The following is a 17,010-nucleotide window of genomic DNA, read 5'->3' as shown; positions in this document are numbered from 1 at the left end:
GGACTGCAGTTCTCATTCCTCCTGCCCATTGGGGGATGCTGGCCTAGGCTGAGGGAGTTGAAGTCCAGCAACATCTGAGGACCCAGGGTTGGGAAAGGCTGACTTACCAGATGCCACTGAATTTTGCAAGAAAGTGTAAAAGCAACAACAGCCTCCCCTGTTCTTGATTGGCTGTTACCCTAACTTACTTGAAAAGGCTAATAAGTGTTGGATTGGTCTATCCTTTGATCACTGATATTGGAACATGGAAGGGAGGAGAGGTGATGAGCTCCTGCCTATTCTGTGTTTGGGTGGGTAAAATCATCTATACATGTCCAAGGAATACTGTGGGAGCTGGTTGCTGCCACACCTGGCTATCACATTACCATCCACACCATGCACAGATGCATCATTTAAAGAACTTGCATCCACTAGTGGAGTGGACTAGTTCACATGACCTTGTGACTCCTGCTCATGTTCTTTGAGTGTTCATCAACTATACTCTCCTGTTGTGTGCATGTTTTAAATGGGAAGTTCAGAATAGAGAAAAACTTAAAGCACGAGTGGTCAGTGGAACTCCTTGCAACAGGATGCTGGCCATGGCTCCTAGCATAAATGGTTCAGCAGAGAAAATCCATGGTTAAAATCAAACATTTGAATGTGAGTTTTTTGGGTCAGTTTAATCAGCAAAATGGAGAGCCTCGTTCTGTAAGGCATCAACACTTAGGTGTTTAAATCCATCCAGGTATGTCATGACTTTGCAGGATACCAACCCATAATAAGTTTCTAATACAGTGCAGTCCTTACCATTGCTGATCTCGTCCCATACTTGGAGCAGCTGGGTATCTCTTGCTGTGGAGGAGGTGAAAATGAACTTGTAGCAGCAGCGGTTGTATCGGATGTGCTTTTTCCCAGAAAACCGAGAACTATGAGCAGGCACCACACCAGCTGCTTTGCTGCAGAGTCCCACAAAGGCACCAGGAGGCAGTGAAAGAGGAACTTCTCCAGAGGTTACGTAGATCTTCCGAGCCACATCCTGTGAGATGACAAACGCAGTCGCACTGCAGTAATTGGGATAATATTTTTCTGGGTATTTTTGTTGGGAGACAAAGCCATGACTTTGAGGGTCTCTGTTGGGTTTCTCTTGATGAACCAGCCTCCCAAGATAAATGTCTTCGGGATGGGTTCTTAAGTTGAGCAAGTACTCGACCAAACTTGGGAGGTTGATGAACATCTCCTCATCTGCTTTGAGAATGAACCGGGCCCTGGAGCAGAATGTTATGGCCCACTCCACAGCCATCAGTGTCTTCAGTGTCTGGTTCTCTACAGAGTCCAGGAAGGAGCCTTGAATGAGGTCCTGATGCTTCTCCATCTCCTGGACTACCTCCAGCTGGGTGGCTTCTGAAGAGGGCTTCCCTAACACAAACAAAACGAGAGTACCGTAACCCCTGACGTGTGTCTGGTTGGCCCATGTTTCTCTAATGATGTTGCGCCTTGACAAGTTTTCAGGGCTGCCAAAGACTAGGACAAGGAGGAAGATCTCTTGGTTGGAGCAGGCCTCTGATCTGCTAGCTACGTAAGCCTTGGAGATATTGGCCTTCAAGGGGGTCATATCCAGCTTCCGTGCTCTCTCCCTGGCTTCGAGGACCTTCATGTCTGTGTAGGTGCTGGGGAGTGCTTGCAAGAAGTATTCTTCCACGAGATCAGCTCCAAAGAACAAAATGTGGAAAAGAACAACATTAAAAAGAATGAAACACCACTGGTGGGTCCTTAGCCGGCAGAAGATTAGCTGCAGGGCAAAAAAGAGAAGAGGTTTAGTGCAGTGATTCTTCCACCACCACCACACCATAATAATAATAATAATAATAATAATAATAATAATAATAATAGATTTATTTATACCCCGCCCATCTGGCTGGGTTTCCTCAGCCATTCTGGGTGGCTTCCAACAAAATATTAAAAATACATTAAAACATCAGTCATTAAAAACTTCCCTAAACTTCAGATGTCTTCTAAAAGTCTGGTAGTTGTTTATCTCTTTGACATCTGCTGGGAGGGCGTTCCACAGGGTGGGCGCCACTACCGAGAAGGCCCTCTGCCTGGATCCCTGGAACTTGGCTTCTCACAGCAAGGGAACCGCCAGAAGGCCCTCGGAGCGGGACCTCAGTGTCCAGGCAGAACGATGGGGGTGGAGACACTCCTTCAGGTATACTGGGCCGAGGCCGTTTAGGGCTTTAAAGGTCAGCACCAACACTTTGAATTGTGCTCGGAAACATACTCGTACTCAACCAACTCGCATCCTTCAACCGTCATCTGAGGCTCTTCTTCATGTGCCCACCCCCCCGTGAGAGGTCCAGAGAGTGGTAAAATCAGAATGGGCCTTTTCTATGGTGGCTCCCAACTTCTGGAATCCTCTCTCCCGGGAGGCTCACCTGTTGTATTCACTGCACATCTTTAGGTGCCAGGCTAAAATGTTCCTCTTCTCCCAGGCCTTTGGCTAATTAAAAAAATCTATGGCTTCTTAAACAGTGTGTGTTTGTGGTTTTTATTACTGTGTTAAGTATTTTTATATAGTAAACCACCCTGTGATCCTTGGCTGAAGGGTGGTATAGAAAGTTAATTAATAATAATAATAACACCTCCTCTCATAGTTGTATATGGACTACTTCCTTCTTCTGTGATCCTATATGAGTGCCTAAGATTACCAGACACGTTTTATATTTTGCATCATTCTTATTTTCACATGCATACTAAAGCCATGTGCTTTTACCCTCTTTTGGGAGGAGAGTGGTAGGTTTTAAAAACATACAGATTTTTTTTTTAAAAAAACTTGGGTTTCTTTGTTGTAACAATTTGCAAATACAGTTATCCAAATTTTATATTTTACAATCCCCATCCTCCCATTGACTTCCCTCATCTTGCCTTTCTGGTTTATTACATTACTTGTTATCTTCTGCATGTTAAATAACTATACATGTTGTTGCGCTGTCTTTCTTCATATTCTACTTAAATAAAGTTGTGAATGTTAGTCTTAGTGTGAATTTATGTTAATATGCACATTTTTGCAAAGCAATCTCCGATATACTGAGTTGTACTCAGTGCTATTTTTCTAGGAAAAAAGTGCTGGAACTCACTGTGAACACCTCCCTTGTTCTCTTAGAATGCCAATGGCACCCACTAGAGAGATGCCGGAACTGAGTTCCAGCTGAGAAAAAAGGCCTGGTTGTAATATGCTATTTCTACTCACACATGTCCATTACTTTCTATGAGTCTGTTCTCAGTTTGGCCCACTAATTTCAATGGGTCTACTCTGAGTATAACTTAGATACAACCCAATGTATCTTTGTACGCAATTTTCACTAATATATGCATTATCAGGCAATCCTTGTTTTGTGCAGGGGTTCCATTCTGGACTCCTATGCATGCCAATGGAGCGTGCATAAGCCTCCCCTCATTCAATCCCTTTTCATGACATTTGGGGGCTACACCTGGGTTCGGTGTGCATGTATGTGATCACACTTAAATGGGCAGTTGCCTGCATATGCATTTTTGTACTCATTACTTGGCTGGAGAACTGCATTTCAAAATTTGGAGAAATATGAATGTCAATGGATGGTTCTGTTTTTGTTCACATACTGTTTCAGAAAGTGAAAATAAGGTAGGTTTGCCTTTAAATGTAAACCAAATCTAATTTCTCCCACTTTCACTAATCTGCAGTATCATTCCAGAAGCCAGGATGGATGGCCCTGGAAGAAATGTGTGTCCTCAACTCTTGGCCCCACCAATTATAGTAGTTAAAAGTTTTCAGTGCAATCCTGTATCTATACTTAAAAGTAAGCCCTGTTGAGTTACGTAAGTGGTCACATATTCCAGTTAAAGCTGATTACAGATTCAAACAGATGTAACACTAGTATTCACCCTATATATTTAGGAAAGGGGCAAATTCAGACATGCAGGGTCCCCTTCATTATCGTTACAGCCATGCCGCTTCTAAGATTATACAACTTTCTTATACAGTCTTACACAACAACAATAATAATTAGGGGTGCATTGCAACAATCAATGTACATCATGTGTTCGTCTTTCAGCTCAATCTACTATTTTATGTGTACATACATGGGCAAATGACTGGGTGTGCTCCCAATATCTTCTTTCAAAAATTCCATTGTATGTGACGGAATGTGCACCCTATTTTCTTGAAATTGAGGTGCCTTGTGTTTTCAGTGTTACCAGATGCTTAGCTTTGGAACACTCACCCTTTTCTGTTTGTTGGTAGGGTGGCTCTAGGACATTGGAGATTGAGAGCCTTTAGCGATTTTTCTGCAGAAATAATAACAGACCACCAACCCTGTGCAACTGCGAACCACTGGCTGTAGTACAGTGGTAGAGCACCTGCCTCACATGTGAAAGCTGGGTCCAGCCTCCAGCACAGGACTTTGAAAGGTCCTTGTCTGAAACCCCTGGAAAGCTACTGCCAGTCAATGTGGATCAGCCTTTGGCAACCCTGTGTCCTCCAGATGTTTTATATTACAACTTCCAGGAGCTACAATCAGTGTGTGTGTGCGCGTGTGTGTGTGTGTGTGGACTGATGGGGTTGTATCCCAAGACATCTGGAGGGCAGTGAGTTAGATGGACCCAATGGTCTGACATAGGATAAGGCAGTTTCTTAGACTGGTATTTTGCGTAGCAGACCTGCCCTCTATATTGCACAGATGTTGAAGTTAATTTCATGTCTCTCTTCACTTATAAAGTGAGGTTTAACATTTGGAACAGTCTTCATGTATTGACATGGTAGTCCAGGGGGCTGCCAATAAAAATATAGTTCAAGACTTACCTGCATGATGCTGGTAGGTTATGCTTGAATCTTCCAAGCCTTGAAGATCGCGTGCAGTTTTGGACAGATAGGCAGTATTTCTGCACTTGAAGCAGTGTTGGGCATGTAGGTCCAGCTGGATAAAGTTACCTCTGTGTTAACAATCAAGTTCGATTTTCTTTTTTCCATTCAGCTCTGCCTCTGAGCAAAGGACATGTAATTCCAGAGGGTGGTGATTGTATTACAGTGGCATCAAAACGAGCCAATTATCCTTCTGTACTTCATTAATTTCTGACACGAAAAAAAAAAGCGGGGCTGTGCAAATGTGATATTAAAATGTATGAATGACACTTCTTCAAACTATAGTGTCATTATTGTTGGAGGTACTTTATAAAAATGAATCTCAAATATGCTTTCTTAGGTAGAATACAAAGGACTTCATTTAAGCAGAACTTCATCTGTAAGTTTTTTTAACAATACATATAAAGTATTTATTTTTGTTAATGGGATTTCTTCAATGAGTCACATAGAATTGTAGTTGGAAATGACCACAAGGGTCATACAGTCTAGCGCCCTGCAATACAGGAACAACAGCTAAAGAATCCCTGACAGATGGCTATCCAACTTCAGCTTAAAGATCTCCAATGAAGGAGAGTTGACCACCTTCCAGGAGAGTCCATTCCACTATTGGAGAGCTCCTAACATCCTAAAGTTCTTCCTAAGATTTAGTCGCAGTCTCATTTGTTGTAATTTGAATCCATTGATTCAAGTACTACACTCTAGAGCAGCAGAAAATGAGCTTGCTCCATCTTGTGTGTGACAGCCCTTAATTTATTTTAAGATGGCTATCCTATGACTTCTCAGTATTCTCTTCTCCAGCTTAAACAGTCCCAACAGTCAACCATTCCTCATGGTACACCTGTAGAACTATGATCAAATATCAAAATACTATAAAGGTAAAGGGTAAAGGGACCCCTGACCATTAGGTCCAGGCGTGGCCGACTCTGGGGTTGTGGCACTTATCTCGCTTTATTGGCCGAGGGAGCCAGTGTACAGTTTCTACCAGAAATTCCTGCTATGGCTGAACCAGTGCAAATGCGTTATATGGGACCAGGAAGACTTGGGTTCAGATCCTCTCTTGGACCATAAAGATTCCTGAATAACTTAGGGGTGAGTGCCCTCTCTTAGTCTCACCTTGCATTTCAGGACTATTGTGAGAATAAAGGGGAGAGGGGATATTGTAGTTGCCCTGAGCTCCTTGCAGCCAAGATGGAAAAAAAATGTAATACAACCTTATAACATACATAGAAACATTTATTTATTGAACAAAATTAACACATTTTATTAATGTATTTTATTTATTTAATTAGCACGCCAATCAATTGTAGTAAAACCTCTAAGTGATTTATAGTGTAGGAGTGCTATAGCAGAGGATGCAAGAAAGCTGCCTCATATTGATGTAGGCTAATGGTCCATCTAGCTCAATATTGTCTACACTGACTGGCAGTGCCTCTCTAGGATGTCAGGCAGGGGGATGCTGGGGATTCCACCTGGGACCTTCTATATTCAGGGCAGATTAACTACTGCTAAGCCATTTAACAACTTGCCTACTAATGGAAGAAGGATCATAGTTCAGTGGTAGAGCATCTCCTTTGCATGCAGAAGGACCCACCTTCCATCCTGAGAATCTCCAGGAAGGAGTAGGAGAGATCCCTGAAGTCCTGGAGAGCCACTGCCAGTCTGTTTAGGGAATGCTCAGCTAGGTGGACCAATGGAACAGGGGTCTGACCCTGCATAAGGCAGCTTCCTCTATTCCTAACTATTGGCAACCAAAAATGATATGCAGCAGAGTAAACCAGTTGGTGGTGGAGGAGGACCAGGTTGCTCCACACTCTTCTGTCAGTCTGCTTGGCTTCTGCACTAGATGCAGAGGAAGGAAAATCGTAATCAACTCAAAAACCCATCAGGCTAGTAGATTTCAAACAGATTGCTCCATCACTCCTCCATCAGCCTGTTTGATAGAAGGCTTTTAAAGGTAAAGGGACCCCTGACCATTAGGTCCAGTCATGGACGACTCTGGGGTTGCGGTGCTCATCTCGCTTTATTAGCCGACGGAGTCGGCCTACAGCTTCTGGGTCACGTGGCCAGCATGACTAAACCACTTCTGGCGAATCAGAGCAGCGCACGGAAACGCAGAGCGGTACCTATTTATCTACTTGCACTTTGATGTGCTTTTGAACTGCTAGGTTGGCAGGAGCAGGGACCAAGCAACCGGAGCTCACCCCCGCCGCGGGGATTCGAGCCTCCGACCTTCTGATCGGCAAGCCCTAGGCTCTGTGGTTTAACCCACAGTGCCACAGGCTAGTAACCTGCATTTTCATGCTGGCTTCAGAGAAGGAGGTTTCATGTCCTCTACAGACTGCAGACTACTAACCTTTGGTGAGGCTTGTAATTTTTGGGTGGGTGTGTAGTAACTGAGGCTGTGCAGCTACTCCCCATTAAACCCTGATTAAACGTGTGGTTGGTGGTGGGGAAAGACAGGTCTATGCAGGCTGCTTGCACATCTACTCTTCCTCCCTCCACCCACCCACCTGTAGGCTATTACCCTCTTTAGACAGCTCTGGGTGGACCAGATCAACCCAATTTGGCCAAAGCCCTGGTCAACCCGAATCACCCTGAGTCAGTTTGGGTTTGGGCCAAATCCATTGCACAACTCTATTTTTGTTTGCTTCTTTCTAAGGCTGGCTAAATAATAAACGAGCTTCTCGATCTGGTATCTGACTACCACAGCCTTCTAGCATGGGAGAAAATACTCAAATTTCCCATTGGTGTTTTGGCAGAGCCAACTCATTATGCTCCCATCCTCCTCCCTGCAGGGAGACTATGAGACTAAGGAGGAGGGAGCAGGCTGACAACCCAGACAAAACCAGTCTAGGTATAAGGAGGGAGGAGGGGGCCAGATGAGTAACCCACTTACCCTAATGGAGCAGCCTCCACTGATCCTGTTTATCAAGCGTTCATCCTGATTTTGTTCGTAGGGAGGCTGTATTGAGGTTATTCATATTGCACTTTTGGAATGTTTTGTTTGGATGAACAAAAACAGTCTCTTTTTGGAAATAAAAATTGTCCAGCCCCAAAATACGGTTAAAAAGCTTTGCTTCAGAACTCATGAGAGGATGGGGTTTAAGTAATAATAATACTACTACTATAAAAGTAATAAAATAAATAACCAACCATAATTGCATAACCTGAATTTGCTGGTAGGTGATGGAATTCCCTGCCTCCCCTGCAATATAGCGGCAATCTGGAAGCAGCCTGAGGCACAATATGGCACACTCTTGTTGCAAGTTTATAATGCTGCCCGCTATATTTGCAGGGGAGGCAGGAAATTCAGTAGCATTTATATCCCAGCTTTTCCTCCCAGGAGCTCAAGAACGGCATACATGGTTCTTTCCCTCTCCCAGCTTTATCCTCACATTAACCTTGCAAGGTAGGTTAGGTTACGAGACAGTGACTGGTCCAAGGCCATCCAATGAGCTTCATGGTTGAGCAGGGACGAAAACCCAATACTCTTAACTGCTACACCACAGAGGCCCCACATTGTTATCCACTGTGGCTGCCTTAACAATATCTGATTCTGTTTCCATTCCCATTCAGATTTCTGTCTCTCCCCACCGCTGCACAAATAATAATAATATTAGTAATAATAATTTGATTATAGTATTTATACGCTGCCCATCTGCTTGGGTTGCTCCAGCCACTTTAAGTGGTTTCCAACACATATACCTACGCTCCTAGTACGTTTCCGAGCACAATTCAAAGTGTTGGTGGTGACCTTTAAAGCCCTAAATGGCCTCAGTTCTGTATACCTGAAGGAGCGTCTCCACCTCCATCGTTCTACCTGGACACTGAGGTCCAGCGCCGAGGGCCTTCTGGAGGTTCCCTCACTGCGAGAAACCAAGTTACAAGGAACCAGGCAGAGGGCCTTCTCGGTAGTGGCACCCGCCCTGTGGAACGCCCTCCCACCAGATGTCAAAGAGAAAACTAACTACCAAACTTTTAGAAATCTAAAGGCAGCCCTGTTCAGGGAAGTTTTCAATGTGTGACATTTTAATGTATTCTTAATCTTTGTTAGAAGCCGCCCAGAGTGGCTGGAGAAGCCCAGACAGATGGTCGGGGTACTACTACTACTACTACTACTACTAATAATATAAAAACACAATAAAAACATCAAACATTAATAATAACAATCTGATCCAACACAAAAAAGGTCACAATAACTTTTAAGATGAACAATTTATATCAAATAAAGCAATATTCAATAGTCCATTAGAATATAATAGCAAACAGTAAAATTAAACATCAGCAAATAAAAATCAAACAGTTTACACTTATCAATTACAATCAATAAAAATAACGGCAAGTCACAATTGCATAAAATATGACATAACATACAAAGCCGTGTAAAAGGATCAGAAAAAAGGACGCACAACTTACAAAATTATTATTTTTTTTAAAAAAATATATCCCTGAAATCCTCTGTTCCCAGCAGCTTTTGCTGTTTTAGAAATCATGGTCTGGAAAATGCTCCCAGGGCTGCAGGGTGGGGCAAGGCAGGTGGGAAAGCCATAGCCAGTATTCTGTAGCTGCTGAGCACATTGCTCAGTCACCGCTGGACTCTTTTTGGGGTTCTTCTTCCACTGATATATATCTATATTTAACTAAATAAAAATTGTATTTCTGCAAACCTTGGGCTCCCCACTCCCGAAAAACCCCTGGTACAACTACTGGAGGAGGAAGAGGAGTGCAGGGGGAGCGCGCCATCCCCGGCAGCACGATCCCAGTGGAGTGCCATCGCAGCTCCCCCCCCCTCCCGCGCTGGGTGCCACGCCCCCGCAGCCAGTGCCCCCGCCCCCAGGGCAGCACGCCCCACTCCCACCTGCTCTCCGCCCCCCCCCCCCAGTGCCAGAGCATGAAGCTCCAACACTGGGTACAACCTCTCTCTTGCTGCCATTTTGGCAACATGAGCAATGTCAGTTGTATCTTGCAAGGATCCAGAACAAATTAGAGGGAACAATATCTCCTGGATAGCTCAGGCAGTAGACCATGGGACTCTTAATCTCAGGGTTGTGTGTTCAACCTCCACAAGATTTCTGCATTGCAGGGGTTGGACTTGATGACCCTTGTGGTCCCTTCCAACTTTAAAATTCCTTTATTCTATACTGCAAAACAGGAGGATGAGTTTTAAAAAAGAAAAGGGGATTTTAGCTTGTGATGCACAGTGAGGTCCAGCAGAGGTCAGTGTTTCATTGCAGAGCAGAGATGTGAATTAATTTGGTAAAGTTAGGCTATGTATCCTAGTACCTGCACACAAACACACAAAATTACTGTACTTTTCCATGTATAAGACTAGGGTTTTTTTTTACTTCAAAATAAGGTTAAAAATCTGGGGGCGTCTTATACACGGATAGTACATATATGCCCATTTTCTAAATTTGGGGTCCCCAAAAGTAGGGGGCATCTTATACATGGAAGAATACAGTAGCACTACTGCTTTATTCAATAGCATCACCTCCTATTAATTCAATTGGAGGGTGCAATCGATTGGGGATTTCTCTTTCATAGAATCATAGAATCTTAGAGTTGGAAGGGACTCCAAAGGTCCTCTATTCCAACCCACTGCAATGCAGAAATCTCAGCTAAAGCATCCATGACAGGTGGCCATATACCCGCTGCTTAAAAACCTCCAGTGAAGCAGAGTTCACAATCTCCCAAGAGAGTCTGTTCCACTGTCAAACAGCTCTTACTGTCAGAAAGTTTTTTCAAATGTTTAGTCGGACTCTCCTTTCTTGCAGCTTGAAGACTTTACAAGCTTCTTTGGGGGAAAAAAAAAGCTTTATTCAGTAAATATTTTTATTATTATTTTAAAAATCAAGGCTTATTGTATCTTAGCAGCCAAAACTCCAACTATTACTGAGAGAGAGAAAAAACAGAAACTGAGAGAAACCAAAACCAACCAATTCTCCCATCTCTGAGGTGGAATCTACACACATATAAAAAAACGTTTTGAAAAAATACATTGAATTTTCCATAGATCACTGTTGCCATTTGTGTCATATTTGCATACTGCACTTTAAATGGCTGCGCTCGTTTCTCTCTGGTCGGGGACAGAGGGTGGCGCTTGGGGGGGAATTGTCATCGTGCTACTTTTTGGTGTGTGGAGTGCCTCAAGGTGCGATTCTCTCCCCGATGCTTTTTAACATCTTTATGCGCCCCCTCGCCCAGCTTGTCCAGAGTTTTGGGCTGGGTTGCCATCAGTATGCTGATGACACCCAACTCTATCTCTTGATGGATGGCCATCCTGACTCGGCCCCAGACACACTGGCGAGATGTCTGGAAGCTGTGGCTGGATGGTTACGTGGGAGCCGGTTGAAGTTAAATCCTTCGAAGACAGAGGTCCTCTGGCTGGGGCAGGACGATATGGGACTGAGGGGGCAACTCCCATCTCTTGTGGGGGTGCAATTAGTGCCAGCACCGTCCGTTAAGAGTTTGGGTGTAATCTTCGATACCTCCCTCTCTATGGAGGCGCAGATTACAGCTATAACAAAGGCGGCATTTTTTCATCTCCGCCAAGCTAAGCAGTTGGCCCCTTATCTCTCTTGCCCTGACCTAGCCACTGTGATCCATGCGACGGTCACCTCCAGACTGGATTATTGTAACTCGCTCTACGTGGGGTTGCCCTTGAGACTGACCCAGAAACTCCAGCGGGTGCAGAATGCCGCGGCGAGACTCCTTATGGGGTCTTCGCTGCGAGATCACATTCATCCGGTACTATACCAGCTGCACTGGCTCCCGGTGGAGTACAGGATCAGGTTTAAGGTGCTGGTTTTAACCTTTAAAGCCCTATACGGCCTAGGACCCTCGTACCTACGGAACCGCCTCTCCTGATATGCCCCACAGAGAAATCTACGGTCTGCAAAGAATAACATCCTCAAGGTCCCAGGCCTCAGAGAGGTTAGGCTGGCCTCAACTAGAGCCAGGGCCTTCTCGGCTGCGGCTCCAATCTGGTGGAACGCTCTGTCACAAGAGACTAGGGCCCTGCGGGACCTGACATCTTTCCGCAGGGCCTGTAAGACAGAGTTGTTCCACCAGGCCTTTGGTCAGGGCGCAGCCTGACTCCCTCCTCTGGCAACCTGCACAGAATTTTGCTTAATCGGTTGCCATTAATTTGATTTTAATTAATTTTTATAATGAAATATTTTTAGAATGTGTGTTTATTTGATTGTTTGATTATTTGATTATTGTTAGCCGCCCTGAGCCCAGCTTCGGCTGGGGAGGGCGGGATATAAATAAAATTTATTATTATTATTATTATTATTATTATTATTATTATTAAACGTTTTATTTGCAGCTGTGTAGCTAGTAGATAAATAGGTCCCACTCCAGCGGAAAGGTAAACGGCATTTCCGTGCGCTGCTATGGTTCGCCAGAAGCGACTTATTCATGCTGGCCACATGACCTGGAAGCTGACCTGGAAGGCCAGTAAAGCGAGATGAGCACCTTAACCCCAGAGTCGGCCACGACTGGACCTAATGGTCAGGGGTCCCTTTACCTTTGCTAGCTGAGTACTCTGTGATTTATATCAGCCTCCTCCTGCTTGTACTAATTAGGACCCCCCTTTTACAAATGCAACTCAAAGCAATTAACAAAACATATAACAATACAAAAACAAAACAGAGAAAAATATAAAACTCCATATTTTTAAAAGGACAAAAACATCCCATCCACTGAAGGAGGCTGCAGATCATTCAAAGCTAAAGGACTGGTGGGAAAGAAATGTTTTTGCCTGGAGCCTAAAGGTAAGTAATGATGGTGCCAGGTGAACCTCCCTGGAGAGAGCACTTCACAAGAAGGGAGCCACCACAGAAAAGGCCCATTCATGTGCTGCCACTCTCTGTTTTTTTTTTAAATAAATATTTTATTAAGTTTTAAAAAAGACAACAAACATAAGAAAAAACAAAAACAGATAAACCTAAATACAAAATTATAAAATACATAAAAAATAAAAAAATAGTTTCAAAAAATAAAAGAAAGAACACATTTTAGGAAAAAAGAAAAAAACACAAAAATCCCTCTTTTTACATTCTCATCTTTGATTCACTTATTTTCTTGACTTCCTCACATCTCCCTCTTTTGTATCCCTATTACAAATTAATTCAGCAAATTCGTATCCAATTTATTTGTCTAATTATCCATCCAGTCTTATTTTTAGCCTCGTTGCTAGAATCCCTTCAGTTCATTTCAATGCCATTACAATATTTCTGTAAATAAATTTTAAATTTCTTCCAATCTTCTTCCACCAACTCTTCTCCCTGGTCTCGGATTCTGCCAGTCATTTCTGCCATCTCCATATATTCTATCACTTGCATCTGCCATTCCAGGGTGGGTAGGTCTTGTGTCTTCCAATGCTTTGCGATGAGTATTCTTGCTGCTGCTGTTGTATACATAAAAAAGTTTCTATCCTTCTTTAACACCAATTGGCCAACTATGCCCAGGAGAAAGGCCTCTTCATTCATGTGTTGCCACTCTCTGGACCTCCTGTGGGGTACGCACCCGGAGAAGAGCCTCAAATGACTTACAGCAGAGCTTTCCAAACTTTTCATGTTGGTGACATGGCAACATTTTTAGACATGCATCACGACACAGTACAGTGGTACCTCTGGTTGTGAATGGGATCCGTTCCGGAGGCCCGTTTGCAACATGAAAAGAGCGCAACCCACAGCAGTGCGTCTGCACACACACGGGTTGTGATTCACTGCTTCTGCGCATATGCGAGTGGTGAAACCCGGTAGTAACTCTTTCCGGTACTTCCGGGTCACCGCGGGACGTAACCTGAAAGAACATAACATGAAGTGGACGTAACATGAGGTATGACTGTAATTCAGTTTCACTAGCAAACTAACCCCTGGGAGGAGCGTGGGGAGTATTCACACAACACACCTACACACTGCAGCCAACACATCAACATATCACAACACACAGTTTGGAATGCTTTGACTTGCAGGCCCTTGCTGCTGTTCTTGCTGTTATTATTATTACTTGTGGTAATGAATGCCTCTTCTGAGATGGTGACAGATACGAGCAACATCAAGCAGCTCTTGAGGGCAGTGGTACTTCCCCTAGAGGGTGCATTCCCTTTTCAGCCTGAGGGCCACATTAGCCTCTGGGCAACTTTCTGGGGGCCACATGCTATTGGTTGGAAGGGCCAGAGGCAACAGTGGGTGAAGAAGGGGATGTAGTTGTTTATTTTTGCACAGTAGACTACTGTCTACACCTGCCACCCACCCCCATACATTCAGACAAGCAGAGGTCAGGAACACATTCCAACCAGATCCAACTGGATCCAAAGCTAATCTGTTGAGGGTTATGTAGAAACTGGACTGCTGCACAAAGGTAAAATTTGCCTGTTGCTCTGCCCACTTTCGTTTCCGGATTTGCCCACAAATGGCATGTGCTCTGAAAAAGTTCCTCAACCCTGCTCTGTTTTATGCTGAACATGTTGTGTTGGCCACTGAGAGGTACAAGTGACAGTTGTTGTGACAAACCTCCGTCTAAATTCCCCGATTAGAATAAGAGGATTGGTCATCGTGCCAAGAATGCAATGTTTTTATGGAATGTGGAAGGGATCTCTTTCCTCACAGGTGCAAAAACCAGCCTGGCGCGAGCCAACGCCTCAGCGATTTGAACTTTCCAACAGCTGCTCTTGTGTCTCTATGGACAGCTCAACTTGCCTCCCCTATTGCCTCAGCCTGTTCTGTGCACTGCCAAGTGGAGGCTGTGATTGCAATGTCCACTGATGTGCTAACCAGTTTGGAATACCTACAACATGAGAGACTGGTGTCCACAGATGGCAGCGTGCCTTATGAGTCGCTAGGCTGATTTCAGTTCTTCTGATGTGATGGAGATTCTTTCTCAGCCTCCGTGCTTCTAAGTATCACATCTAATTGTTATAGTTTAATTACTACAAATGCCAATTGTTGTACAGTAATGCCAAGGTGGGAAGCCTCCGACCCATGGGGCAGTCTTGACCCACCAGAGGTTTTGATTTGGCCCACAGGGCCATTTTTTCCTTAAACCGCACCCACCTGCTAATAAAGTGGCATTAGCCCAATAGGTAGATGTGGGGTGGTTCATCTACATGCCCTAGTTCCCTGCATGTGTAGGACTGAACTGACCTGGTGTGGGGAGTTCAGTGTTGCTCAGTTGGAGGTCATAAGGGAATCTACAGAGAATTCCCTCCTACATCTGAACCCTGTAGAACATGGGGAGTTCAATCTCTCTTGCTCGCTACCTTCACTGCTTTTGCCGATGTGCATATCTACCTGCCTGCCAATCACCTCTCTGATATGGAAATGTGCTGATTGGAAAAATGAGCAGTTGAGAGACTAATCTGACAGATTTGTCTATTTCTCCTTTGACTTGATAGATCTCCACATTGAGGGCCATACTCTGTAAACCTGGGCACTGCACCACTGTCAGCCTAATCTACCTTGCTGTGAAGATAAAGTCGATAGAGGCATGCTATCTTGGGCTCCTTGAAAGAAAAGTGGATATAATTGTAATTCTGTAGCTTAATTTTTGAAGCCATGTTTCTTATCATATACAGTGGTACCTCAGGTTACATACGCTTCAGGTTACATACGCTTCAGGTTATAGACTCCGCTAACCCAGAAATAGTGCTTCGGGTTAAGAACTTTGCTTCAGGATGAGAACAGAAATGGTGCTCTGGCAGCGCGGCAGCAGCAGGAGGCCCCATTAGCTAAAGTGGTGCTTCGGTGCTTCAGGTTAAGAACAGTTTCAGGTTAAGGACGGACCTCCGGAATGAATTAAGTACCGGGTTCTTAACCTGAGGTACCACTGTATAGTTTCCACATGACTAATTGTAAATTGCCATGTGGGCCTTTGGGCCTGAAGGTGGGGGATAAATGGTACAATAAAGTCCATATTTTATGAGTGAAAGTATTCTTGAGTGTTCAAGGCTGCAATCCTAACCCCACTTACCTGTGAGTAAGCCCCATTCAGTGGAGGCTACTTCATTTGGGCAAATGAGGTACTGCCAAACTAGCTCCAGTCTAACCTCAGCCCCCGCCCCCCGCTTCCCTTCTTACTGAAATCCATTCCTGGGGTGGCAGTACTAACTGTCAGCTTCATCTTCCTCCTTATTCTCAGTGTTGCCCAAGTAGAATTCTACAGAGAGGAGAATGGGGGTGAAACTTGAATTACCATAGTTGGCTCTCCATGTCATTGGCTCTGGCGCCACCTGCTGTTGAGCTGCTTGCCTTCCAGTCCCAATGGGAACCAGCCATCACTGCCCCCACTGGATTCAACAGGACTTAACAGTGCGGTGCAATGGTTAAAGTGGCTGACCACTGTCTCTTAGCCTAAGCTACTTCACAGGGTTGTTGAGGGGGCTAAATGAGGAAGGAGAGAAAACAATGCAGAGAAAAGGGTGTGATATAAATTCAATAAATACTCAGAGTAACATGGTTAGGATTGTGCTTTAAGGAAATTAAACGAAGCAGCAGCAACTGAGGTCTGCTTTGCATTGACCAGAGCCACAGCAGTGTGAGGAGGAGATGAGGTGATGCCTCAGCTCAGGGAGGTCAATTGCACGTCCTTCTTGCAGACATTGAAACCGAAACTAAACTCCACAAGAGAATTGGGTTGCCATGGCAATGGGATTACTGCCTAATCGGGTCACCTTCTTATAGAGGGATTCTCTCCTAATTTAGTTACTGGACTTCAAAGGGTTGCGTCGTCTCTGCCCTTGGATGTATTACAACAAGGTCCTTTAAGTGGTTATTTCAAGCTTCTGGTGTGTCTCAGCGTATGCTCTGCCTCTGATTCTTACTTTGTGGAAATGGCGCTCATACTGAGGCCAAGACGTGCAACTTTGTGAGGTGTTTCTTCCCACTTTGCAATTTTCATTCCCTCCCACCCCATCCCCAATGAGAAAAGAGAGCAAGTGAGAAGGTAGTGTTGGGAGAGGGATAATATATATATATATATTTGTATAAAGTTGTTTAAAACTCTTTTTAATACTGTGTTTTAATGTTATAGTGTTATAACTCTCCCTGGGACCTTAGATGAGGGGTGGGGGTGAATTGCAGGTAATTAATTTATTATTTATTAATTAATAGTAGTGATGGTGATGATAA

At 44.2% G+C, this 17,010-nt stretch overlaps 1 protein-coding gene across 2 annotated transcripts; it reads right to left on the bottom strand.

The window, feature by feature from the left end:
• Positions 1-177: 177 nt before the first annotated feature.
• On the bottom strand, positions 178-16,013 carry B3GALT9 (beta-1,3-galactosyltransferase 9). Of its 2 annotated transcripts, XM_079962180.1 has the most exons (3): positions 15,961-16,013; positions 4,814-4,993; positions 178-1,768 (listed from the first exon to the last, which is right to left on the bottom strand). In XM_079962180.1, exons 2-3 carry the CDS (start codon positions 4,817-4,819, stop codon positions 659-661), a joined length of 1,116 nt encoding a protein of 371 aa, XP_079818306.1. In that variant the 5' UTR covers positions 4,820-4,993; positions 15,961-16,013; the 3' UTR covers positions 178-658. The 2 variants fall into 2 exon arrangements, with proteins under 2 accessions (XP_079818306.1, XP_079818307.1); XM_079962181.1 differs by lacking the exon at positions 4,814-4,993 and having other exon boundaries at positions 15,961-16,008.
• Between the last annotated feature and the right edge of the window lie 997 nt (positions 16,014-17,010).

This window comes from Podarcis cretensis (assembly GCF_951804945.1).
Source record: "Podarcis cretensis genome assembly, chromosome: Z".
Classification (NCBI taxonomy): domain Eukaryota; kingdom Metazoa; phylum Chordata; class Lepidosauria; order Squamata; family Lacertidae; genus Podarcis; species Podarcis cretensis.
The sequence above is the reverse complement of the archived record's forward strand: the minus strand, read 5'-3'. Positions and strand labels throughout refer to the sequence as shown.